This window comes from Salmo salar, chromosome 28 (genome assembly GCF_965601325.2).
Source record: "Salmo salar chromosome 28, fSalSal1, whole genome shotgun sequence".
NCBI lineage: Eukaryota > Metazoa > Chordata > Actinopteri > Salmoniformes > Salmonidae > Salmo > Salmo salar.
This window is the reverse complement of record NC_138318.1, coordinates 16,259,455-16,285,866: the sequence shown is the minus strand read 5'-3', so window position 1 is coordinate 16,285,866 and position 26,412 is coordinate 16,259,455. Positions and strand designations below refer to the sequence as shown.

General features: G+C 44.8%; 3 protein-coding genes across 7 annotated transcripts in view; 1 reads left to right on the top strand and 2 right to left on the bottom strand.

Annotated features, from left to right (window-relative positions):
* The window catches only part of LOC106589530 (histone acetyltransferase p300), a 47,214-nt gene extending 41,234 nt beyond the window's left edge, over nucleotides 1-5,980 (top strand). For all 4 annotated transcript variants that reach the window (XM_014179626.3, XM_014179629.3, XM_014179628.3 and 1 more), the window contains exon 29: nucleotides 530-5,980. In XM_014179626.3, coding sequence (XP_014035101.3) covers nucleotides 530-3,826 — 3,297 coding nt within the window. In that variant the 3' untranslated portion in view covers nucleotides 3,827-5,980. The remainder of the gene's footprint in view (nucleotides 1-529) is intronic.
* A 3,139-nt stretch (nucleotides 5,981-9,119) lies between these two features.
* On the bottom strand, nucleotides 9,120-13,163 carry LOC106589529 (chromobox protein homolog 7). The gene is made up of 6 exons (XM_014179624.3): nucleotides 12,834-13,163; nucleotides 11,735-11,778; nucleotides 11,555-11,620; nucleotides 11,306-11,372; nucleotides 10,321-10,666; nucleotides 9,120-9,609 (listed from the first exon to the last, which is right to left on the bottom strand). The coding sequence occupies exons 1-6, from the start codon at nucleotides 12,900-12,902 to the stop codon at nucleotides 9,410-9,412; spliced, it is 792 nt and encodes a 263-aa protein (XP_014035099.1). The 5' UTR covers nucleotides 12,903-13,163; the 3' UTR covers nucleotides 9,120-9,409.
* Nucleotides 13,164-13,442: 279 nt separating this feature from the next.
* Nucleotides 13,443-24,868, bottom strand: LOC106589528 (josephin-1). Of its 2 annotated transcripts, XM_082970366.1 has the most exons (6): nucleotides 24,634-24,802; nucleotides 24,258-24,278; nucleotides 23,277-24,159; nucleotides 22,756-22,884; nucleotides 18,732-18,926; nucleotides 13,443-15,206 (listed from the first exon to the last, which is right to left on the bottom strand). In XM_082970366.1, the coding sequence occupies exons 3-6, from the start codon at nucleotides 23,579-23,581 to the stop codon at nucleotides 15,104-15,106; spliced, it is 732 nt and encodes a 243-aa protein (XP_082826492.1). In that variant the 5' UTR covers nucleotides 23,582-24,159; nucleotides 24,258-24,278; nucleotides 24,634-24,802; the 3' UTR covers nucleotides 13,443-15,103. The 2 variants fall into 2 exon arrangements, with proteins under 2 accessions (XP_082826492.1, XP_014035098.3); XM_014179623.3 differs by lacking the exon at nucleotides 24,258-24,278 and having other exon boundaries at nucleotides 24,634-24,868.
* Nucleotides 24,869-26,412: the final 1,544 nt, after the last annotated feature.

Here is a 26,412-nt window from a genome sequence, read left to right as displayed (position 1 = left end):
GGGAGGTTTTGTTATCCCTCTGGGCCATTCATTCAACCACGTCAGTGAAAACCATTCACTCGGCCCGTGAAAACAATGTTGTAATAATGCTGTTTTCAATCTAGGCTATGTAATTGATGGGGGGAAAAATATGAATTCCCAAAGCTGTCAGTTGGTTATGTAGATACATTATTACACGCGCCATACACAGCTTAGTTTGAGCGAAATATCAACTGTCAGGCAGCAAGAGCGCAAAGCTCACAACTGGTTGTAGTGTGGAGCAGCTCACAGAAGAGACTGCGTTGGGTAGGAAAGACGTTTACACTTTTGATACTGTACCTGTTTATAAAACATTTTTGTTATTGAGCAAATCACCCAGCTCTGGGGAAGGGGGTTGGAGGGGTATAGAGTGGGCTAGGAAGGGTATAGAAGAGGAACTGGCTGAAAAGTCAAACTAAGATTTGTTTTAGGGTAATTCTAATAAGGGGATGATGAGTAAAGTGTGGTGTAACCAACACCTATATGCTACTTTCTCCTCTCTCTGTCCCAGGACTATGACCTGTGCATCACCTGCTACAACTCTAAGGGGCACATTCACAAGATGGAGAAGCTGGGTCTGGGCCTGGATGACGAGAGCAACAACTCGGCCGCTTCGTCCATCGCCAACCCTGGAGACTCGCGCCGCCTCAGCATCCAGCGCTGCATCCAGTCTCTGGTCCACGCCTGCCAGTGTCGCAACGCCAACTGCAGCCTGCCGTCCTGCCAGAAGATGAAGCGTGTGGTGCAGCATACAAAAGGTTGCAAGCGCAAGACCAACGGCGGCTGCCCCATCTGCAAGCAGCTCATCGCCCTGTGCTGCTACCACGCCAAGCACTGCCAGGAGAACAAGTGTCCCGTACCGTTCTGTCTGAACATCAAGCACAAGCTGAGGCAGCAGCAGCTCCAGCACCGTCTCCAGCAGGCCCAGATGCTGCGGAGGAGGATGGCCAGCATGCAGAGGGTGGGTCAGCCACCTCCGGGACCGGGGGGCAACGGTGGGCTACCGTCCCCAGGAAACAACGGCACCACAGGGCCCAGTACCCCCATGTCCGTGGGCACGCAGCCCCCCACACCTCAGACCCCCACCCAGGGGAACATGCCCCTCGGACCCCAGCAGGGGATGGGTCAGGGCCCTCCAGGGCAACAGCAGCAGTTACAGCAGCAGGGCGGCATTCCCCAGCAGCACCACATGCACCACCAGTTCCAGCAGCAGATGCAGCAGCAGCATAGTGGAGGGGTAATGATGAACTCTCCTCAGCAGCAACAGATGGTCCAACAACAGCTCCAACAGCAGCAGCAGCAGCAGCAGGGCCAGTCTCCAAATGTCCAGCAGATGAAGCACCCAGGAGGTCTTCCCCCTTACACCCCCAGACCTCCAGGTGCCTCGCCCCTCCACCAGTCCCTGGGTAAACCCGGTCTGGGCCCAGCCACCCCTCCACAGCAGCAGGCAAACCCCGGCCAGGGCTCCATGCCCCAGGGGCAGCAGCAGCAACAGGGGCCTCCTCAGGCAGCAGTGGAGATAGCGTTGAAGATTCAGCGTGTGGCAGAGACACAGCGTCAGATGGCCCAGGCTCAAGCCCAGATCCTCCAAAGGCAGCAGGCAGCCCAAGGTGGAGGCATGATGCCCCCTCACCCGCACCACCAGAACCCCCAGGCCCAGATGCAAGGCATGGCCCACCCAGGAGCAGGCATGGCAGGGCCCCAGGGGATGGCTCCCCAGGGCCAGGGTGTGGCAGGGAGGACTCATATGGAGCAGCAGGGGATGGTGGTGGGGCAAGGAGGCATGCAGCAGCAAGGAGGCATGCAGCAGCAAGGAGGCATGCAGCAGCAAGGAGGCATGCAGCAGCAAGGAGGCATGCAGCAGCAAGGAGGCATGCAGCAGCAAGGAGGCATGCAGCAGCAAGGAGGCATGCAGCAGCAAGGAGGCATGCAGCAGCAAGGAGGCATGCAGCAGCAAGGAGGCATGCAGCAGCAAGGCGGCCCCCAGTCGCAGCTCTCTCCCCAGGTTCAGCTCCAGCAGCAGGCCCAACTCCAGAATCCCAACCAACAGCAGTGGGGTGGCTCGGGTGGGATGGCACCCCAGCAGAGGCAAGGCATGATGGGACAGATGGGTCACCTGACACCGCAGCAACAACAACAGCTCGCCCAGCAACAGCAGCAGCGGCAGCTCGTCCAGCAACAACAGCAGCAAGGTCAGCAGCAACAGCAGGCAGGGCAAGGGGGGTTAATGGGGCTGATGGGAGGTCCAGGGGGCGTGGCCGGGGCGGCAGCGGCGATGGTGGGAACAGGGAACCTCCCCCAGGCAGCTCTACAGGACCTCCTGCGTACCCTCCGTTCCCCCAGCTCCCCCGGCCAGCATCAACAGGTCCTCAACATCCTCCGCTCCAACCCCCTCCTCATGGCTGCCTTCATCAAGCAGCGAGCTGCCCGATACCAGGGAGGTCCAGGGGTGCCGGGGGCCCCAGGAGGAGGGGGGCCCGGAGGCGTGCGGTTCCAGGGGGCCCCTAGTGGGGCAGGAATGGGCCCTGGGGGTAACCAGGTGGTCATGGATGGTCAGCAGGTGAACGTAAACCCCGGAGTATCCCAGCCAGGGATGAACATGGGCCAGGCAGGTGGAGGAGTAAATATGTCCACTATGGCTCAGCTACAGCAGTTACAACAACAACAGCAGCAGCAGCAGCAACAGCAGCAGCAGCGCCCCCTCCTGCCTGGGAGTCTGCAGCAACAGCAGCAAATGGCAGCACTACAACAACAAGGCGGTATGCCAGGCCAAGGCACCCCCATGTCCAACATGACTCCCCAGTTCAGAGAGATTCTGATGAGAAGGCAGCTCCAACAACAGCAGCAGCAGCAGCAGCAACAACAACAGATGAGTAACAATGGTCAGTTCCAGCAGCCCCAGCCCCCCCAACAGCAGCAGGGTCAGGGCCAGCAGGGTCAGGGCCAGCAGGGCTTCATGCATCAGGGCCAGCCTGGTCAACCTGGCCAAACCCAGTCTGGTGGAGGGGGAGGGCTGCAGCAGGGTGGGGGAGGCCCCCAGGGGCCCCAGCCGGGTCCAGGGCAGGGCCAACAAGGACAGGGCTACCCTGGAACGATGTCCCAGCAGGTAGCCACAGCCCTGCAACAGAGGCTACAGCTCCAGATGCAACAGCAGCAGCAGCAGCAACAACAGCAACAACAACAGCAGCAGGATGGGGGTGGGGGGCCTGGGCAGCTCCAACAGGGGCAGCAGGGTCCCCAGCAAGGCCAAGGTGGTCAGCCCCAGTCTTCCCATGCCATGCTCCAGCAGGCCCTCCACCAGAGACTACTCCAGCAGCAGCACCTAGGAGGGGGCTCGCCTGCCCAGCACGGCAGTCCTATGAGCCCCCAGCAGCAGATGGCCCAGTCCCCCCACCTCCAGGGCCAGGCTCTGGGCGGTCAGTCCCTCAGTAACCAGGTGCGTTCCCCTCAGCCCTCCCCTCGGCCACAGTCCCAGCCGCCCCACTCCAGCCCCTCGCCACGCATGCAGCCCCAGCCCTCCCCTCACCGCATCTCCCCCCAGACCCAGACAGGCTCTCCGCACCCGGGTCATCTCTCCCAGCACCACCCTGGCATGGTGGCCCCCCAAAACCCACAACAATTGTCACAGCAACAACAGCAGCAGGCTAACACTGGGGACCCGGGTACGTTTGGTTCGGACCCGAGTGCTATGATGTCCCAGATAAGTGGGATGGGAGGCTTGCATGGCCCAGGGCAGTCAGACATGTTGGGTAATAACCACCAGGACCTGGGGACAAACATTAACCACAACAGTTTAGACATTATGTAGCCCTCTACTACTACGTCTGTCTCAGTGCTCTGAAGAACTGTCCTCATGGGTCTGGCTGGAAGCGGGATGGCAGTTTTTGAAGTTATTTTATTTAATATTTTTCTGATGTATAAATGAAAAGAACTCAACTTCCTATGGGAGATGCAACGTTAAATCTACAAGTCAATAAATGAATAAATTGAACGAATGGTAAGTTATTGCTGTTAATATATATCTATATATTTTTTCCAATTGTGTACAAAATGTGTAAGGGGTTTCTGGACAGTAGAGATTTCTTCCTTAGTATATGACACAAGTAATATTTTTGGGGACTGAGAATTTTGCCTTTTTTACAAATATTTTTAAGATTTTAAATGTGGTGGACAATTGAGGTGAGTTAATACAATGGACCTTTCTATCGTTCGGTTTTCCTCCATAAAACCAGTCATGATTGTATCTGTTTTGCAGAGAAGTGTTTTTTATTATAATTATCAATATTATTTTTGCTGGATCTACAAACAAAAGTCATATCTTTTTTTGGGGGGTAGGGGGCAGATGTACTTTGCAACTGCTACAATTCAAATAGAAGAATATATTTTTGTTAAAGATTGTCCAAAAACCGAGAGGGTTGAAAGAAGGGCAAGTATCTTTTTTTTTTTCAGATTTTGTTAGGGATCTAAGTGAAACCCAAAAACATTGCTGGGGAGGTGAGCAGGGGGTGGCTGATCTCCCTCTAGGACTGTCCGTGAGCATCTCTGGTCGTTGGACGCCCAGATCTTCTACGCCAGGGTTTCCCCCCTCCCCGGTGCATGTTTTGGTTTTTGCTCTAGCACTAAACGGCTGATTCAAATAACCAACTCATCATCAAGCTTTGATTATTTGAAGCAACTGATGTGCTAGGGCAAAAACCAAAATGTGCACCGGAGTTTGGGTAACCCTGTCCTACACTCCCCTTTACCCCTACACTTACAAACAGGACGATGGATGAGAAACTTACTACTGATGTTGCCAGCTGATTTGGAGGATGGCTCCATGTAGTGTGTATACCCTCATGAACTGAAACATGAAGGGGATATGGGAAGGTGTGGAGGGCTTTCCTAGGAACTTTAGTCAACGATGCTACCCTTCCCCTCTCATCCTAGTCACAAGCCCCTCTTCTTCCCCTCCTCTCATCCTAGTCACAAGCCCCTCTTCTTTTGCCCTGAACATTGGGTTTAATTTAATGTTATTACTGTACAAAAACTGGACATGAATGAAATACTGTTTAATAAAATGAAAATCATACATTTGCGCTGTACAGACTTTCAGACCTATGGTGAGCAGAGACTCTTTTTTTTCTTTTTCTGATGATTTTCTCGATTTGGTTTCCTAGCAACCTGGTCTCCTCCCAAACTATGTAAAAGTATTGATTTCTGAAAGGTACAGTATGGGGTGTAGGTCATGAGCACCAATGAGCCTTTGTATATATTTTTTTTTTAACTGGGGATATTGCAACTTAACATCTTGATTGCTGTGAACACATTCACATGAACACATGCACAAAACGTGAGAAGGCTTATTACTGTGGTCAGAAAATGAATTGATTATTTGCCTCATATTAAAGAATTACACAAGATTTCACAAGTTCACTTATTTTTCTCTAAAGGTTGAGATTTGGGGGAGGGGAAAAACAAGTGGCAATATATCTTGAGACTTATTTTATAAAAAAACAAGGAAAGCTTGTATTTTATATATAGATATTATTTAATTTTATTTTTTTGAAAATAAAACTTGAAGCTACAGGAATTAATAGATTAAACTTTTTTGTATTAAAGATGTAATGGTGATGTAAACTGACACTGCGGTCATTCACAGCCCTCTTTGGGGCTGTTTGAGTATATCATGCCATTTTGATGAAATGTACACTTGTATACATACTGAATCACTGTACAAACCATGGCAACTGAACAACTTTTGTTTTGCTTTTTCTTTCTGCCTAAAGAAACTGGAATTAAGACTGTGTTTAGTGTTCAAATGGAATCTTTGACCACTTTTCTGTTAAAATACTTTGGTGCTTGCTGATAGGAAGCAAACAAATAACTGTTGCTCCATTTTCATTAGTTTCTTAAGTTATTTTGGTCTTTTTTTTGCCAATTTAATTGTACAATAAAGTATGTTTGTACCATTGGAAAAATAGCTGTATGTTGAAATGGCTTTTATTTCACTAGCTACATTTCCATCACATGATGAAATTAGTTGAATCCCATCCCTCAACCCATCAGACATTGGTGGGACGGTTAACACATCTCGCCCATGACAGCCAATCATACACTGAACATATAAAGCGCTGATCCCATGTTTCATGAGCTGAAATAAGATCACAAATTGTCCATATGCACAAAAATATTTCTTACACATCCTTGTAAGCATTCCCCCTTTGTCAAGATAATCCATCCACCTGATAGGTGTGGCATATCAAGAAGCTGATTAAACAGCATGATCATAACACCTTGTGCTGAGGACAATAATAGGCCACTAAAATGTGCAGTTGTCCCAATGCAATGCCATAGATGTTTTGAGGGAGCGTGCAATTGGCACACTGACCACTGGAATGCCCACCAGAGGTGTTGCCAGATAATTGAATGTTCATTTCTCTACCATAAACCGCCTTCGTTGTTTTAGAGAATTTAGCAGTAGTCCAACCTGCCTCAACCGCAGACCATGTGTAACCACGCCAGCCCAGGACATCCACATCCAGCTTCTTCACCTGCAGGGGAGGGTGGTGTTGAGTATTTCTGTCTGTAATAAAGCCATTTTGATTTGCCGGGCCTGGCTACCCATTGGGTGGGCCTATTAGGGCGTGTGAAATTCATAGATTGGGGCCTAATGAGTTTACTTAAATTTGATTTCCTTACAGTTCATAACTCAGCTAAATCTTTGAAATTGTTTATACTTTTAAGTATAATATGAAATCAATCACACATTAACAATTAAAAGAGCCACATTTATTGAGTACAATAGAAATAATCTCAGACATTGACGGAGAATATAGACGATGGTTTTTGTAGATTTATTACATCACTTTTCCGATTAGATGAGCCATAATAAAGTGCAACAGTTCCTTGCTCAGCAGTGAATATTTAAGCAGCAGCAGAAGCAACAAACCACATTTGGCAATAATATAAAATAAGAGCCTTGTCATGGCTACAGCGTCAGCACATAGTTTAGTCATCAGAACTACAGAGTATAAAAACATTTCAGTTCCTCTGTATTTACTAATGCACAAGGTTTCTCCTTTAAAGAATAAATACATTGAATTACATTGTCAGATTGATATATAAAAATAACGACTAGTAATTCACAATACCCTTCTTCCCTTCTCAGTCTGTTTCTCCTCTCCCTGGAATTAAGGTGTAAGAAGCATTCTTACTTCAAGCCCAAAGGATAAGATGAATAAACATCCAAAAACAGGAGGCTGCTAGTGTTGCGTTGTGAAGGTGGGTGCATGCTTGTACAAGCCGTAAAAGCTCTACAGAAACAATAACATCAGGCACTTCCATAATTCCTCGCTGCATTGTGGTCGCAGACGGAGATCATTTTACTGAGTCACAAGCAATTAACACTCTAAACTGCGTGCTCAACTGGGACTACTGCACAGAAGAAATATCAGCCTGCACAAAGAAGCACGAGATTGAATTTCAGTCAACTTTCTAGTTTTCCCCTTTGGTTAACACTATCAACGGTTCCTTCTGTGTGAATTGTGATCAAATCAACGCAATATTAGCCCCTTTCAACGAAACATACCGAAACAAAACTATGCAAAATAGTTTATTGTAGGCAGCGCGCATTGGAGTAGGTTTATATTGCATTGACAGGCACGACTCAGGCCCATACTCTAATCTACACAGACCGGTGCGCCATAACAAATCAGAGCTGCAGTATCCCTATATGCAAATAGACCATTGCCATATGGATCTGTGCCATGGACTGTGTTTACAGAACGAGTGGTCGGGAGTAGATGCGCTTGTTTTGAGATCAAAGCAAGAGCTGCATGTAGCCACGTGTGTACATTTGTTCATGTTCTTTGCTAGTTACTGAGTTATTAGCCTAGTTAGCGCTAATTTCTCATCAGCAATGGTGGAGTGGTTGCTTCCTACAACATGTGCATTTCTAGACAATTTCTTTCTTAATTATTATTATTATATATATTTTTACCTTTATTTAACTAGGCAAGTCAGTTAAGAACTAATTCTTATGACGGCCTACACCGGCCAAACCCGGACGACACTGGGCCAATTGTGCGCCGCTCTATGGGACTCTCAATCACGGCCGGTTGTGATACAGCCTGGATTGAAACCAGGGTGTCTGTAGTGACGCCTCAAGCCCTGAGATGCAGTGCCTTAGACCGCTATGCCACTCGGGGGGAAGTGTTATTTTTTGAGACAGGCTTGAATAAGCTAAGTAGCCGATAGGCAGAGGGTAGCATCATTGTCCTTATTCTCTGTAATAATGGTATGGGAATAATAAGTTATTTTGTAAAGTGGTTTCTTGCATCAAACAACACAACATTTTCAGTCACCTCCTTGTCTGAAGGACAAGTGGATAAACAAGATCATTTCATTCCCTACATGTTTTTTTTCAAAAGTGGAATGTAGGCCAACATTGAACACCACACATTGGCTGCTACTGTAGGTTGTAAGTGAATGATAGAACAGCTATTTCCATGTTAAAATGTTATGGGATGCATTTCCCTTCATGGTAGGCCACTCTGGTAGGCCTACATCACGATCAAATAGCCACAGTTGCCTACTCGGCCACTATTATAACTGTAACTTAAAGCGGGTACAGCCTCAGTGTGCGCCAGAGGTTGCACAGAATTTTCACAATGTTCAAGTCTGCGCTCAGCAGAACTGACATTTGCTCAGTGCCGAACATTTTTTCTGGGAACATCGGTAACAAGACCCATCAGTCTCGGCTTGGGAGTGGGATAAACAGGCACTGACCAATGGGAGGCGACAAGGAAGATTCCACAAAGATGACACATCAACATCATGACGTAAATACAGTGCAATTCAGAAAAGAACAGACTGTTCCTAAGTCTGTTTTTTATATAGGTTTTTGGTTCCACTTTTAAGGTTAGTTTACACTGGATGTGTTGCGCAGGGCGTTAGTGGGTCACCAAAATGTCTTGAGTATCAGTATGTACCCAGAGAGAGGACAGGAGAAAGGCATGCAGGCTGATAAAGTAATCTTGCAGAGGATTTCTAAATCACCACAAGACTCTACTAAGCCACATGTTTATCTAATAACAGTCCAGAAAAATAACTGTTTTGTATAGAAGGATATGGTATACAGTATACTGTGTATAGCTCAACGTAGGAGTGTATGCCCATCTCAATGTAGTCAGTATATACTGTACACTACAGTATGCCTATTGAATGAAATAGGAAGTTAGTGTGGACAGAGGTCAATCACACAGCCAGAAAGGGAAGAAGGGTAAAGGGATGAGGAGAATAAGCGGTCACACAGTCCAAACAGAGTGTAAAGATAACTCAAGAGCCACACTTTCCATCTCTCTCATTCTGTTCCCAGACCAGGTTTCGTCTGTGTGTGCTGCTGTGTGTTTCAGAACTCTAAGCCCCAGCCTCTGAAGAAGCCTTTGGCTGCCAGGGCTTCTTTGAAAGTCACTGTGAGAGAGTTTATGGTGACGTCAGTCACGGTCACCTCCCCTGGGCCAATCACTGGGCTCCAAACAGCAGACCGCTCTGACGCGGTCACTTCGTCTGAGCCAATCACAGAACTCCAGTCCTCTGCCCTATCCTGCCCTGAAGGAGGAGAGGCGTGGGGGAGGAGAGAGAAAGAGGGTGGGGGAGGAGAGAGAAAGAGGGTGGGGGAGGAAAGGGGGTGAGAGGGAAAGAGAAAGGAAGAGGGTAAGATTGCTATGATTGCATCAAGTCTGAAGTAACTGACCGAGATTGATTGCCTGTATGGTGAGTATATACTGTATTCTAGACTATCTATTGCATCTTTGCCTATGCCTCACTGACATTGCTCATCCATATACTTATATATTCTTATTCCATTCCTTCCTTAGATTTGTGTGTATTAGGTATTTGTTGTGGAATTGTTAGATATTACTTGTTAGATATTGCTGCACTGTCGGAACTGGAAGCACAAGCATTTCGCTACACTCGCAATAACATCTGCTAACCATGTGTATGTGACCAATAACATTTGATTTGAGTACATTGCCTGTAGGCTATTCATAGACTGTGTTGTACCAGGAAGTTTGGCATGTATTGTTCTGCGCCATACATTAAACCCCATTAAGTCAACCCTCTCCCTTGCCACTACTTGTCTGTTTGCTGTGCCAGTTGCCAGCCCTGGATGGGATGGCGGAGCTTATGTTCCTGGTTGTCTGCCCAGGGGGTCCTGTACTGTACCAACTAACTAGTTGACACACACACACACACACACAGTAATGTCCTGGTTTAAAATTAGGCCCATTTGGTGAATAGGCCGACTAACACGCTTACCATTCAGAATGCCACTGCATATCTCTGTCTCTCGCTCCGACTGCTCCTGTCGAGTTTCCTCCTCTTCCTCCATGTCATCTTCCTCTTCCCTCCTTCCCCAATCATCATGTGTGGGGTCCTTTGTGGGGTTAGGGGGGCCAGGGGGAGAGGCCAGGCACATGAACTGTGATCTTCTGGGTTTGTTTTTGCGATGGGCCAGGCGGGGGTGTAGGCTCCGTCTACAGGCCCCATAGGTTGGGTCCTCTGCCTCAGACTCCAGTGAGCGAGTCAGGGAAAGTCGTAGGCGAGCTGGAGGTTTCTCTAGGGCCTTATGGGCGCTCCGGAGATCCATGTTGTAAATAGTATTCTACAGAGGGGGGAATAATAAAGATGTCTTATACAGCAGTTGTGTTTCTCCAAGATAATTTCCCCTTTACTTAGTATGCCAACCTATTACTCCATCTCATCTAGGATTGCAAAGTTAACAAAATCTTCAGAAATGTTGGTAATTAACAGAAAATCTATGGCAATCTACATAACTGGTAATTTATACTAGAATAACTGTACAAAAACGTATTCATATACAGTATGAATTTTTTATATTGTGTCCATATTGTCCATTCATTTCTAGTTGATAGACAATATGGTTCAAGAGAAAACAGCCCAATTAATGAAAAAAAACTATCAACAATGGCATTATTTTAAATTAACTTTGCAACTCTTCCAACTATTTACTTTTTTCACAACTATTTTTTAGATAAAAATCATCTTATTCAATGATTCATATATTTTACATGTGATAGTCACAGGTGTTTGCAATAATCTCTGGCCCTATCTGAAGTACCCAAACAGGCCACTAGATGTCTTGTGTTAGATTACATCAAATCCTTGAAAGATATCAAAAACTTCTAAAGTTTCCAGTAATATACCCTTCCTTTGCAACCCTAGTCTAATCATACAGAGAGGTTATATATATATATATATATATAACATGAACCCATCCCACCTGTAGTAGAAGCCTTTTAGCTTTGGGTCCTCTCTTCCGGTACCCCAGGGGTCTGTCCTTCTGCTCTCTGGTGAAATGGTAAGATCAGTCAGTACAAACAGGTATAGTTTACTATGATAGTACAGTGTACTAGTACAGTGTACTACTACTACTACTACTACTACTACAACAGTGCAGTTATCAGTACTATGATATTCGTTAGCTAGGTACGTAATGCGCTCTATAGCATGCAGTGTCTCTTGGACTTACTTCTCATCATAGGCCTGCACCAGACGCTGGTCCAAGATGTGCTCCTCTGGTTCCCATGTACTGTATCTGTACAGATAAAGACATCGCCATGGTTACTCATCCTCATCCATCCAATAATACTCTGCATGACTCATTGTCTTGAATTACTGGATATAATGATGTCATAGTGATACTACTCACTTGGGGGGCCATCCCTTCCACTTCAACAGATATTCCACGTTTCCCTGTGACAAAGTTGGAGACAAGCACCAGTATGGGAGAGAGTGGAGAGTGTGTGGGGGAGGATGTTGATTGTGATGTTGCTATGCTTACAGTCTCCACTCCAAGCACAGAGATAGGTAGCCTATAATAACCTTTCAAAATCCAGGAAATGTATGTCTTCTCATCTAAACTATGTCATGTCAATACCGAGAATTCATTCCAGATGACGTTATCCTATAGCTTCTCGACTTTGACAGCTCCTAGATAGCATGACGTTATCGCACATGAGCGCACTGGTGGATGGAGAGAATTGGGATCCTCACAAGACCCCCCACACACACACACACACAAAGAATATTACATAAAATGATGTGTGGGTAGGACACTGATTATTCAAACACAACAATATTTGACAGCAAGCAACGTTTTCCCCTATGTAACGGGACTGCATGGCAATAATAACGGTTGACGTGCGCCTGCACCGACAATGACTCATGCACTTACGGTATCGAGTTCACTTTTAATGCAGTGCGAAATACGATATTAAAATACCCAACACTTACAAGGACTTAGTAGCATACATTAATTCACGTCTATGGATGCGCGTCAAAAGGGGGGCGCGTTTTGCGCCCTAATAACCCACAAACCTGTATTTCTAATTTCCTCCGCGAAACTGCGTAGCTCTTCACAAATCCAGAATAGCCTATTAGCGTAACTGTATAACCCGAGGGCTATTATTCTGGCAATGCACAGGACTGAAGGCAAGGTTTCGGTTCCAATATGATTATTCTGTTTCACATTATCTTAGGATAGACAGCTGGCACGCTGACTATACTGTAACGTTAACGCAATGGCAACACGCTCCACTTTATGTTAAAGGGATACACTCCCCCCACTCACGCCCCCTTATATGATTATATTCAGTGGATACTGGATATAAATAGGCTACTGGTAAGTGCTTTTCAATATAGCCAGCTGTGTTCCTTATTGGAGCTAGGCTACGCTAGAATGGATATTCTCCCAATTGCGTACTTGTCATTATGTAACATGCGTTTTATTTCCAATATGAATACCTTACCTTTTTAACTCTTTTCTTGATTATTGATTCCACAGCAAACACTTGTTCACCAATCGCTGACAGCTCCATTGGTCCAGCACAGAACGTTCTGTCTGCTCTTTGAAATAGATTGATCCAGTACAAACGAGAATAAGTGCTGTTAGTTTAGCTTTCCGCTATAAAGTAACTGTAGACAGGCTATGACAAGTATCTACGCGTCGCTTTTCAAAAACGGCTGTTTTCTCCTCCCCCCGACCCTCCCTCTACAAACTGAGCATTGTTTTCGTTTAAGTTGGAGCTGAATTTCTCCCTTCCACTTCCTTGTACCAGATATTTCCGTATGTACAGTGACTTCTCAAATCTGCGACACATCTGCACTGCTTAGCGCGTCCCCGTGCTTCCAAAAGCTCGTCCTAGGCGCGCTCTTCGTTCCACAGCGCCAAAGCAACGCTGGCAGCTCGAGCCTGGACCAACGCTGGAACATGGGCCCGCGCACGCAGATGACACAAGCAGTAGCAGGAAAACAAAGTAACCAACCCTTGGCCCATTTCTTATAAATGTGCTCTACTCTCCATCCAAATTCCAACAGCAATTTCACTCAAGAAATTAAGCCACATCCTCACTAAGGAGTGTACATAAAGTGCCATTACAAGCATTTTATTTTTGTGAAAAACAAGAGAAAATAACACAACCAGGACCCTTCAATAGAGGGGAGAAGGTGGGTGGGATTGTCATGGCAAAAACAAAATCCTCTGTGTCACCACAGAGTTTCTTTTCCCAAACACCCTGATTTAAAGTAGTGAGGGGATTTTCTACCTGTGAGTTTGGTTGCCCAACCTGAAATCCCCTAGGGGAAGCCTCAGTCCAACAACCTCATTGATTTGTCTCATGAGTAGTGATAGTTGAAAATGATAAAATTATCAGTTTAATGAACCAGCGATTGGATGCTCAGATGAATAGGAAAACAGTTGGGATGGAGCTAATGAGGAGCAAAATTCAACAATCCCTCTTTAGGTAGAGAATAATGCCTGCTTCCTCTGTAAACACATTAAAGGCCTTATCAAGTCTTCAATAATACACAATATGTTGTTGTGATGATAAAGACCCATCAACCAACACAAATGGCTGATTTCAAAACTAACATGGTCTGGCTGGGCTCATGCCGTTCTTTCACTTTTTCCTTCTACACATGGATCACTTTCTCTTATTCATTCAACTGTCAACCTTTTCCCCTCTTACTCCACTTCTCACTCAGCATTCTGGACATTTCAGCCATGGCATCTACAGATAGATCAAAATCTAACAGTGCATTTTCAGTGAACAATTCTAAACCTTGGGTATAATAACCATTTCTACTGATTCCACAATTCTGTATATTTGGCAGGTGGATTTTTGGAAATAACTATTTAGCCATGGTCAATTGCTCAGGAGTTTTTCTTTACTACAAAACAGAAAATAACTCCCCATGGGCTGTGACTAGCCCATAACACAGGTTGGTGGATTTTCCTGGTCAGATCACATTGAAACCCTCCTGGCTCTACCTTGTTACAGTATATAGCCATGTGTCAATACCTGGGCCTAACACAACCTTAGCTTAGAGGAATTCTAGCTTGAAGACAGGAACTAGCAAGGCTTTCTACTAACAGACAGATGGCCTCAGCAGTAACTGAGAGGATAAAACAGCTGCATACACTGGGGGGGATATAATGTTGGCCGAGTGAAAAACTAATTGTGAGTGGTGACAGAGGAAGAGACACTGAGGTAAAGAAGAGATGTACAGTCATAGTAGAGCAGAGAATGACAAATAGAGATACACAAAGAAAAAGAGAAGAGAAACATGAAGATGCATCAGTGAATATACAGTACAGGGGTAAACAGGAGGGGGGGGGGGGGGGGGAGCGAGAGATAGATAGATACTGGTGTATTACACAGTCACACGCCTCCCATACTTGGAAACAGTAATGTACAAAAAAAAAAACATAGAAAAATAATCAATATATAAACACAGAATCCCAAACAGTATGTTCATAAATCTAAGTGTTGTGTAGTGTGAAATGTTCTTGACCTCCCTGTATGAATCCATTTCCTTCATCACTTCAGGTTTCAGCCAGAGTCCAGCAATGGGTGAGTAAGCAAAAAAAGTACATCCGGCCAGTGCGCATCTGTGTGATTGGCTGAGCACAACCCCACCTGCTTTTCAATCTATACCCTGCTTGGACCACGCCAGTTATCCTGAGCAGCAACTGGGAAAAGTCTAATCCGGTAGAGAAAAGGTTGGCGGGCACATTCAATCAACAGCCATCTGACCTCCATGTTTGGTGGACCTCCACCTCCTCAGACACCACCAATAAGAGCTCACAGTTTTTCCCTCTCAGCTGGTGGCGCAGGAACTTCCTGTTGTGTGGATGGAATTGAAAGAACAGAAGAAGAATAAAGATATCAGCTTGTTATTCATTAGGCGTTAGACAAATATCGATCACCGTTGTGGATGGCGGCCGTGGAATGATCTATTATTTAGCAAAGGGAATGAGACTCTTAATGAACCTCTTATGTATTACTATGAGGCATCACCTAGTGGATACATGAATATAAATGGTTTTTTTGGATTCTCCACAATGCAATCGGAAAATATTCAGACCCCTTGACTATTTTGTTACAGCCTTATTCTAAAATCGATTAAACGTTTTTCTCCCCTCAATATAAACACAATATCAAAGCAAAAACAAATATAGATTATTTTGCAACTGCATTAAAAATAACAAATATTACATTTCCATAAGTATACAGACCCTTTATTCAGTACTTTGTTGAAGCACCTTTGGCAGCGATTACAGCCTTGAGTCTTCTTGGGTATGACGCTACAAGCCTGGCACACCTGTATTTTAAAGTTTCTCCCATTCTTCTCAAGCTCTGTCAGGTTGGATCGGGAGCGTCGCTGCCCATCCAGGTCTCTCCAGAGATGTTTGAGCGGGTTCAATTCCGGGCTCTGGCTGGGCCACTCAAGGACATTCAGACACTTGTCCCGAAGACAATCTGCGTTGTCTTGGCTGTGTGCTTAGGGTCGTTGTCCTGTTGGAAGGTGAAGCTTCGCCCCAGACTGAGGTCCTGAGCGCTCTGGAACAGGTTTTCATCAAGGATCTCTGTACATTGCTTCGTTCATCTTTCCCTCAATCCTGATTAGTCTCCCAGTCTCTGGTCTGAAATAAATCACCACAGCATGATGCTGCCACCACCATGCTTCACCATAGGGATGGTGCCAGGTTTCCTCCAGACACGATGCTTGGCATTCAGACCAAAGAGTTCAAGCTTGGTTTCATCAGACCAGAGAATCTTGTTTCTCATAGTCAGAGTCCTTTAGCTGCCTTTTGTCAGACTCCAAGCGGGCTGTCATGTGCCTTTTACTTAGGAGTGGCTTCTGTCTGGCCACTCTACCATAAAGGCCTGATTGGTGGAGTGCTGCAGAGATGGTTGTCTGACCGGAAGTTTCTCCCATATGCACAGAGGAACTCTGGAGCGCTGTCAGAGTGACCATCAGGTTCTTGGTCACCTCCCTGACCAAGGCCCTTCTCCCCCAATTTCTAGGTTTGGACGAGCGGCCAGCTTTAGGAAGTCTTGGCGGTTCCACACTTCTTCCAGTTAAGAATGATTGAGGCCGGGCCTCCCAAGTGCGCAGTGGTCTAAGGCACTGCATCGGAGTGCTAGCTGTGCCACTAGAGATCCTGGTTTGAGTCCAGGCTCTGTCGCAGCCGCGTCTTAGGTCCGTTAGGATCACTTTATTTTAAGAATGTGAAATGTCAGAATAATAGTTGAGAGAATGATTTATTTCAGCTTTTATTTCTTTCATCACATTCCCAGTGGGTCATAAGTTTACATACACTCAATTAGTATTTGGTAACATTGCCTTTAAAGTGTAACTCGGGTCAAACGTTTTGGGTAGCCTTCCACAAGCTACCCACAATAAGTTGGGTGAACTTTGGCCCCATTCCTCCTGACAGAGCTGGTGTAACTCAGACAGGTTTGTAGGCCTCCTTGCACGCACACACTTTTTCAGTTCTGCCAACAAATTTTCTATAGGATTGAGGTCAGGGCTTTGTGATGGCCACTCCAATACCCTGACTTTGTTGTCCTTAAGCCATTTGGCCACAACTTTAGAAGTATGCTTGGGGTCATTGTATGCTTGGGGTCATTTGGAAGACCCATTTTCGAACAAGCTTTAACGTCCTGACTCATGTCTTGAGATGATGCCTCAATATATCTATATCATTTTCCTGCCTCATGATGCCATCCATTTTGTTAAGTGCACCAGTCCCTCCTACAGCAAAGCACCCTCACAACATGATGCTGCCACCCCCGTGTTTCACGGTTGGGATGGTGTTCTTCGGCTTGCAAGCCTCTCCCGTTTCCCTCCAAACATAACAATTGTCATCATGGGCCAAACAGTTCTATTTTTGTTTCATCAGACCAGAGGACATTTCTCCAAAAAGTACGATCTTTGTCCCTATGTGCAGTTGCAAACCGTAGCCTGTCTTTTTTATGGTGGTTTTGGAGCAGTGGCTTCTTCCTTGCTGAGTGGCCTTTCAGGTTATGTCGATCTAGGACTCGTTTTACTGTGGATATAGATACTTTTGTACCCGTGTCATCCAGCATCTTCACAAGGTCCGTTGCTGTTGTTCTGGGATTGATTCACACTTTTTGCACCAAAGTACGTTCATTTCTAAGAGACAGGAAGCATCTCCTTCCTGAGCGGAATGATGGCTGCGTGGTCCCATGGTGTTTATACTTGCGTACTATTGTTTGTACAGATGAGCGTGGTACCGTCAGGCGTTTGGAAATTGCTCCCAAGGATGAACCAGACGTGGAGGTCTACAATTTTTTTCTGAGGTCTTGGCTGATTTCTGTTGATTTTCCCATGATGTCAAGCAAAGAGGCACTGAGTTTGAAGGTAGGCCTTGAAATACATCCACAGCTACACCTCCAATTGACTCAAATGATGTCAATTAGCCTATCAGAAGCTTCTAAAGCCATGACATGTTCTGGAATTTTCCAAGCTATTTAAAGACAGTCAACTTAGTGTATGTAAACTTCTGACCCACTGGAATTGTGATACAGTGAATTAATCTATCTGTAAACAATTGTTGGAAAAATTACTTGTGTCATGCACAAAGTAGATGTCCTAACCGACTTGCCAAAACTATAGTTTAACAAGAAATTTGTGGAGTGGTTGAAAAACAAATTGTAATGACTCCAACCTAAGTGTATGTAAACTTCTGACTTCAACTGTATATATATATTTTTTTTTAAAGAATGATTGAGGCCACTGTGTTCTAGAGGACCTTCAATGCTGCAGACATTTTTTGGAACCCTTCTCCAGATCTGTGCCTCGACACAATCTTGTCTCGAACCTCTACGGACAATTCCGTCAACCTTATGGCTTGGTTTTTGCTCTGACATGCACTGTCAACTGTGGGACCTTATATAGACAGGTGTGTGTCTTCCCAAGTCATCTCCAATCAATTGAATTTACCACAGGTGGACTCCAATCAAGTTGTAGAAACATCTCAAGGATGATCAATGTTAACAGGATGCACCTGAGCTCAATTTTGAGTCTCATAGCAAAGGGTCTGAATACTTATACAAATTAGGTATCAGTTTAAACATTTTCATACATTTGCAAACATTTCTAAAAACCTGTTTTCGCTTTGTCATGATGGGGTATTGTGGGTAGATTGATTTAAAAAAAATAATAATTATATATACACACACACATACACATTTTAGAATGAGGCTGTAATGTAACAAAATGTGGAAAAAGGGAAGGGGTCTGAATACACTATGTAAAATGAACAATGCAAATTGTGATGGGCTTAATCCACTGGTCAGGACACCATAATTGGGATGACACACCCACACACGCAGTACCTGAGCTCATCAGGGTTTCCGATGGTGTGTGGGCTGCGTAGTTTGGAGTCGAGGTTGTAATAGACTCCGTCCACCTCCCGCACCCCTATCCAGTGCTGCCGTTTGAGTGGCAGGCGCAGTGGACCCCATCGCAGATTGGACGGGACGTTCAGGATGAAGCCTGTTACGTTGGACAGAGCTATACTGCCCACATCCCTGCAGGAATACAATACACATGTCAATCACACAGTCCATTGGTCTTGCAGAAGTGGATTTTCAGGAGCTACTGTAATGTTGTAAAATCCATGATGATGTCTGTAGGTCAGAGTGGGGTAATTTGAGCCAAGGGTTTAGTTGATCCACCCCTTGTTTCTAGGAAACCATACACAAAATGAATCATGTGACCGAATATTTAGGAAGAGATAAAGAGAGAAAAAGTCCAGAAAGTTAGGGCCCGCCAAAAATGTGATTTTAACAAAGTCAAATGAATTTGTGTTATAGGTTTCATGATGTTTGTATATAAACCAAAGTAGATCATTTTACACATCGGGGTCTCTATAAGCTACAATATGAGGTCCTAAACCTGGCATGAAAGTGCATCCTTGTAGCTGTGTGGACTAATATAATCAAAATGTTTGCCTAGGTGTAAGTTGAGCCAATGGCCACCATACCCCATACAAATGATCATTACATTGTCAGTTTTATGCATTGTATATGTGCCATGTGCATGAACTCATAACCTGAGTGTATACATCATGCCCTGTGTATACAAACATAAAACAAGCAGGGGTCTAGCCCCCCCTTGAGGTTCTTGAGAGAGCTGCCAAGGAAGTGAGAGAAGGGAAGATTCGAGCAGCAGCAAGGAATGAAAAAAATAGAATGACACTGAAGAAAATTACAAAAGTTACGATAGATTGGTAATTAACAGAAAATGTATGGCAAAATTACTGAAGATTTCGGTAACTTATTTTATGACATGGAGTCTGAGCTTGCTAAACGTATCAAGTCTCAGTTCCATTGGCTAGTAGCCTCAAAATGCAGGGAACTTGACAACGAAGTTGAGCTGCCTTACCCTGTCCCTACGCTCAACCTACCCCATTCCTGGTGTAAGCTGTGCCAAGAGACCACTTATTTTCAGACAAGCTGTGTTTTCAAAACTGTTAAGAATTCTGTTTACTTCCAGGGATACACAACATCCTGACATTTATGTAGATATCATTGTTAGAAAGAAAACAAATATTTCCCTTGACGGAGTGATGCTGAACGTAAAAAATATCTCCAACTTGTTTTGATTTTCAGAATATCTGTTTGGGTAATCATGAGTAGGCTATTCCTTTTTTTACTACCTTGTGGTCAACAGGGATTCAGAATGAAGAGGATATGTAAATAAGCCTTCATCTTTCCTCTATTTCTGGTGTACGGCCAGTGATTGAAGTTACCTAAATTGAGCAGGGCTGAGCTGACTGAAATAGTTGCTGACAACAGCACATGCACCAAACCGGAGAGCAGTAAACAAGATGGAGAGTATGAACAAGCACAGCACTGTGGTTCCAATGGCTCAGTGGGTTGGATGGTGTTTGCAACACCAGTGATGTGGATTTAGTTTTTCCTGCATGGGCCAAATGCATTACTTTGGATAAAAATGCATGAAAACACTTTGCGTTTTTGCAATTTAAAATTACCACCAACAGAATGTTATATATAAGGGGCATACAACCATCTCCACAGATTTGCTGCGAAGATAGAATTATTAATGTATTCTGGTATTAACCCTACAAATAGCATTGCTGGGAGATTTGGAAATCTATAGTCAACAATATAATAAGACTATCATATTCTCAGCAAATCTGCATATTGAAGCCTTGCTCTGAGTTCAAAGAATGAACGCCCGAGCAAGGCTTCAATTGCAGACATGGCTTACGGACAGTTCACCCGACTCTGCTATTCAACCAGGCAGCTTTTCCATTTTCCGTATGGATCGAACAGCGGCTTCTGGTAAGAGTAGGGGGAGGTGTATGCTTCCTCAACAATTCCTGGTGTAACAAAGTTGAAAACATCTTGAGCTCCTGCTCACCCCACCTGGAGTTTCTGATGGTAAAATACCCCACTATATGTAGAAGGAATTCACGTGTTTTATTATCACAGCTGTGTACATACTGCTACAAGAAAGCATCAAGGCGGCACTCCGTGAACTGCACAAGAACATTAGCTAGCAAGAATCCGCTCACCCGGAAGCAGTATTTAATGTCGCGGGAGATTTTAACCAAGCGAGTTTAAAACAAATTCTTCAAAAGTATCACCAACATGTATCCTACAAAGAGGAAACAAAGTACTGGACCATGAGGGAACAAAGCACTCCCCTGCCCCCACTTCATGTCTCTGTTCCTACTCCCCCCTACAAGCAGCAACTCAAGAGGGAGCCACCAACACAATAGTGAGGCGCTGGAGAGAGGAAGACTCAATGATGTTTTGAGGATACTGATTGGAATTTGTTCAAGATTCATCCCCTCAGGATTCATCCATCAACATTGAGGAATATACATTGTCATTCACAGGCTTCATTAGGAAATGTGTTGATGTTGTATGCACAATAACAATCCGGACATATTCCAACCAAAAACCCTGGATGAAGGAGAAATCCATACCATTCTGAGAGCCCGTATTGCATTCAATCTCAGCAGAACAAACCCAGAAGAATCAATGACGCGCAACACATACAAGGCAAGTGGGTACAAGCGCCACAAATCCATTAGGGACGCGAAGAGATATTATAAACTCAAACTTCAATCGATGTTTGACAACTCAGACTCGCAACGCCTTATGATAAGGACTACAGGCTATCACGGACTACAAAGGAAAATCCAGCTGTGTGGTGACCACAGCTGAAGATATTGTGTGCTCGCTGCAAGGCAGACAATACAGAGAAATCCAGGAAGGCTCTCGTTGCTCCAGACGACCACCAGGTGCTTTCACGCTCCAAGGCTGACGTGAGGAAAACTCTCAAAAGAGTGAATACTCACAAAGCCACCGGCCCAGATGGCATCCCTGGCCGTGTCCTTAGAGTGTGTGCTGACCAGCTGGAGGGTGTCTTCTCAGACATCTTCAACCTGCCCCTTTCCCAGGCTGTAGTCCCCACTTGCTTCAAGGAGACCACCATCGTCCCAGTGCCCAAGAAACCAAGGTGACATGCCCAAATGACTACCGCCGCGTCACCCTCACCCATCATCATGAAGTGCTTCGAGAGGCTGGTCATGGCCCACATCAAGGCTAGCATGTCAGACACACTGGACCCACTCCAATTTGCTTACCGCTCCAACAGATCCACTCAAGATGCCATTTCCATCGCTATTCACTCGACTCCAACACATCTGGACAAGAGGAAAACCTATGTGAGAATGCTGCTCATTGACTACAGTTCAGCTCCCTTACCGACGGGCAGACGGTATCAGAGCATGAAGTCTGATACCAACAGGCCATCTACAAGCCATCAGACTGCTGAACACTTGAACTGGACACCTGCACCGACTCTCCGCACCTTGGCACACATGCACTCACTCCCCACAATTGCTGCTACCAGACTCTTATTTACTATTACTGCACAAACATTTGCCCCCTTATCCCCCCCTTTCTCTGATACATGTAAATACCGCACTATAAAATTGTGCCTTCCTGTATTATTCTTACGCTAAAAAGTTTATTATACTCTACTGAGCCATTTACTTTATGTTCATCTTCTTATCTTTTATTATTTCTTATTGTTGTTGCATTGTCCAGAAGGAACCTGCAAGTAAGCATTTTGTTGGACGGTGAAACTGGAATATTCATCTTTAACTTACAATATGTGAATATTAAGCAATTAGAAAGATTCTAAAATGTATGTTACAAAAAAGCTGTATACATTTTCAATTTTTTTTTTCAAGTTACTTTTGTCCTCCAAAGAGGGAGACTGGTGGATGGGCCAATAAATAAAAAATAAACAAAAAACGTTAGTTAAATAACTAGACAGGGTAGAAGACCATATAGCTTAATGAGAACAGAGGTGTACCTTCTTTTATCCCACCAGACAGCCTCAAACCCTCGGGTCTGCAGGGCGGCCATAATGACATTCACATCATAGTTCCCATTTCCCAGCACACTCTTCTTGTGGGGGGTTACCAGAGTGCCGGGAGAGAGTCTGTGGAGAGAGGGATGAGATAGTGAGGAGGACAGAATAAACGAGAAAGAAAAAGTGTAAAAAAGGGAGAGAGATGCTGAGGGGGGAGAAAGAAAGAGAGGGGGAGATGGAAAGAGGGGAGGAATATGAGTGAGAGAAAATGGAGAAGATAAATCCCTCCCCTAGAGCAGTGTTTCCAAACTCCAGTCCCCGAGTACCCCCAGAAGCACACATTTATGTTGTAGCCCCAGACAAGCACACCTGATTCAACTCGTCAACAAATCACAACGCCCTCAATGAGTTGAGTCAGGTGAGTTTGTCTGGGGTTACAACAAAAATGTGTTCAGTTGGGGGGGGTACTCAAGGACGAGTTGGGAAACACTGCCCTAGAAGACACAACCTTAACCCCTCACCTCTGGTAGATGTCCTGGAGTGTATCCCTGCTGAATGCCGCCCCGTCCTGGAAGACATTATTGAGCGCATGCAGAGCACACAGCTCCCGCCGTTGCTTCTCGTGGTAGATGGGGGTTGGAGGCGGGGCCGGAGGGGTCGAGAGATCATGCTCTCTCAGGTCCGACCTCTCCTCCCCCCCTCCCGTCCCTCCCCCCACCTCACCCCCCACCATCCCTTTCTGCTTGCTCAGCTTCCATGGCATACAGCCCAGGTCCTGCAGCCCTCCTCCCCCCCTCCCCTTACCAGAAAATGGAGTACTCCCCATCACTGTCACCCTGTCGCTACGCTGACACAACTACTGTCGCCATGGCAACCTCTCAGCTGCTGGAGGGGCGTGCTTGTGGCAAGGGAAGGGGGAGGTGGGTTACTGGGTGACACTGAGGTGGCCCAGGCCACTTCAGCTAACCTGCTGTTTCAAAATTGCTGATTGGTAGAAAATTTTCAAAAACTTCTGGAAAACAAAACGTTCCAAGTGTGGAGTAAGGCCCAGACTGAATTATGAGAGCAAAAAGGAGGGTGTGAACATTTATGCAGCTACGTCAGAGTAAAAAGATAATGAACCCCCAAGGTCACATCTATGGCTAAACAAATACTAGGAAGAGAAGCAAGAGCATGCATCTCTTTTTTCAACTTCCCCCATTCTGACGTCTGTCCTCGTGACTTTTTTTTTTTTTTCACCTCAACTGTCACTAGACTAAAGTTTACTAGTTCTTTCCATTTCTAGAGAACCCGACGAGTACCACGGTTCCACCATGAGGAGTCAGTTCCAGTGGAAAAGATGTGAGGGACTTGATACATGAGGCTCTGTGATGTGTAGACAGACAGGACTCCTTAGGAATACAGCTGAGGTAGGAAAACGAGAGGCAGAAATGCATGTTAAATAAAGTTGTCACCACCCAAATCAAGTGTTTGTCATGCTGAAAGAAAAAGATAGGGATTACCAGGTGTTTTTCTAAAGCGTTCTTTCAGCAGTGGTCAGAAGGAAGGAACACAAGACACAGAGGGTAAACATTTATACTAGAAGCTGACTGGATAAGAGAAGCAGGCTTGTGGAATAGGCAACATCACACTAAACTGATATAGCTAGACAACAGGCGCAAGAGTCTAGGCATTCTTCACTATTCTGTGACAAGTGATATTTACGGATTAACGAAATATGTTTAAAATCTACATGATATTCAAATTAATCGCTCTAGCTAAAATCCAGTACAACGACTAGATTATACTATGGGCAGCTAGCTGTACACGCCACTCTTGATAGCGTAAACATGCATGTGAAACCTTTCATATTTCGTAGATGTTTCTGTTGCCACATACCTTTCTCTTTATGCGATACTACTGTAGTAGGCGTGTCATAATCCTGGTGAAATTAATCGTTTAGCCTCTTTTCCTGGGTTGTTTAGTCCTTTGTCTTTTGCACTTTTCCCCCTTTCTGGCTCCGTAGATCCCATGAGCATGCGCAAAACGTCATTCGCTTGTCATAGCCTGCGTCAGACCTATCTGCGTAATGTAGTCCCTCCCGTGAGACTTCGAAACCCGAGATTTCAGTTTATTTTCATATAAAAAGGGCGTGACCAAAAATGTTCCACAATGCATCTTTTGAAAAAAAACATCCGATCTCTCCAAAAATAAAACCGGACACAATTAATGGAAGTGCTCTTTTGATTTAGAGTTACACCACCAGAAAATACAGTCACTGCATTTATTTTCTGAGGCATTTTTTTTAAAGCTTCAAATAAATTATGAAACCATGGAAAAAGGAAACAAGATATTGACATTGTTTTTTTACAAAACAAGCTATTACCCAACAAGCCAAGGCCAAGTCTTACATACTTAACAATAATTCATGCAGAGACAAGGAACTCATGAGGATCAATTCCCCAAAGAAGATAACTTACCCAGATAACAAACCTAGAATCCAAGTGACAAAAAAATATATAAAAAAATTACACACTCCCATACGTATTTATTTGGACAGTGAAGCTAAACCTTTTACACTGAACAAAAATGTAAACGCAACATGTAAAGTGTTGGTCCCATGTTTCATGAGCTGAAATAAAAGATAACGGAAATGTTCAATACTGACAAAAAGAGTATTTCCCTAAAATGTTTGGTTTACATCCCATTAGTGAGCGTTTCTCCTTTGCCGAGATAATCCTTCCACCTGACAGGTGTGGCATATCAAGAAGCTGATTAAACAGCATTAACATTACACAGGTGCACCTGGTGCTGGGGACAATTAAAGGCCACTCTAAAATGTGCATCTTTGTCACACAACACAATACCACAGATGTCTCAACTTTTGAGGGAGCAATTGGCATGCTGACTGCAGGAATGTCCACCAGAGCTGTTGCCAGATAATTGAATGTTAATTTCTCTACTGTAAGGCACCTCCGTTGTTATAGAGAATTTGGCAGTACGTCCAACCGGCCTCACAACTGCAGACCATGTGTATGGCATCATACGAGCGAGTGGGTTTGCTGATGTTAACGTTGTGAACAGAGTGACACATGGTGTTGGTGGGGTTATGGTATGGACAGGCATAAACTATAGACAATGAACACAATTGCATTTTATAATTATAAATGGCAATTTGAATGCACAGAGATATCGTGACGAGATCCTGAGGCCCATTATCGTGCCATTCATCAGCCGCCATCACTTTGCTTTGTCATTATGGCGTATTGTGTGTAGATTGATGAGGGGGAAAAAAACTATTTAATCCATTTTAGAATAAGGCTGTAACGTAACTATATGTGGAAAAAGTCAAAGGGTCTGAATACTTTTTCAGAATGCACTGTATGACACTTTCAAATGGGGGACTAGATACATAAAGTGCAGCATTCATTTCTAAACGGTAAAAGATATGTATTAAAATACCCTTAAATAAAAGGTGACATTCTGTACTGTCATCTCATATAAAACATTTGATCTTAAATCCAGAATGCTGGAGTATAGAGCCAAATTAAAAGTTTCAGCTTCACTGTCAAAATAAATATGTAGGAGAGAGTAAACCTAAAACAAAGTACTGGCTACCAAGGCTCGGAAATGTGTGAAAAAACTGCAGACACAAACTAAACTTGAAGCAATTACCCT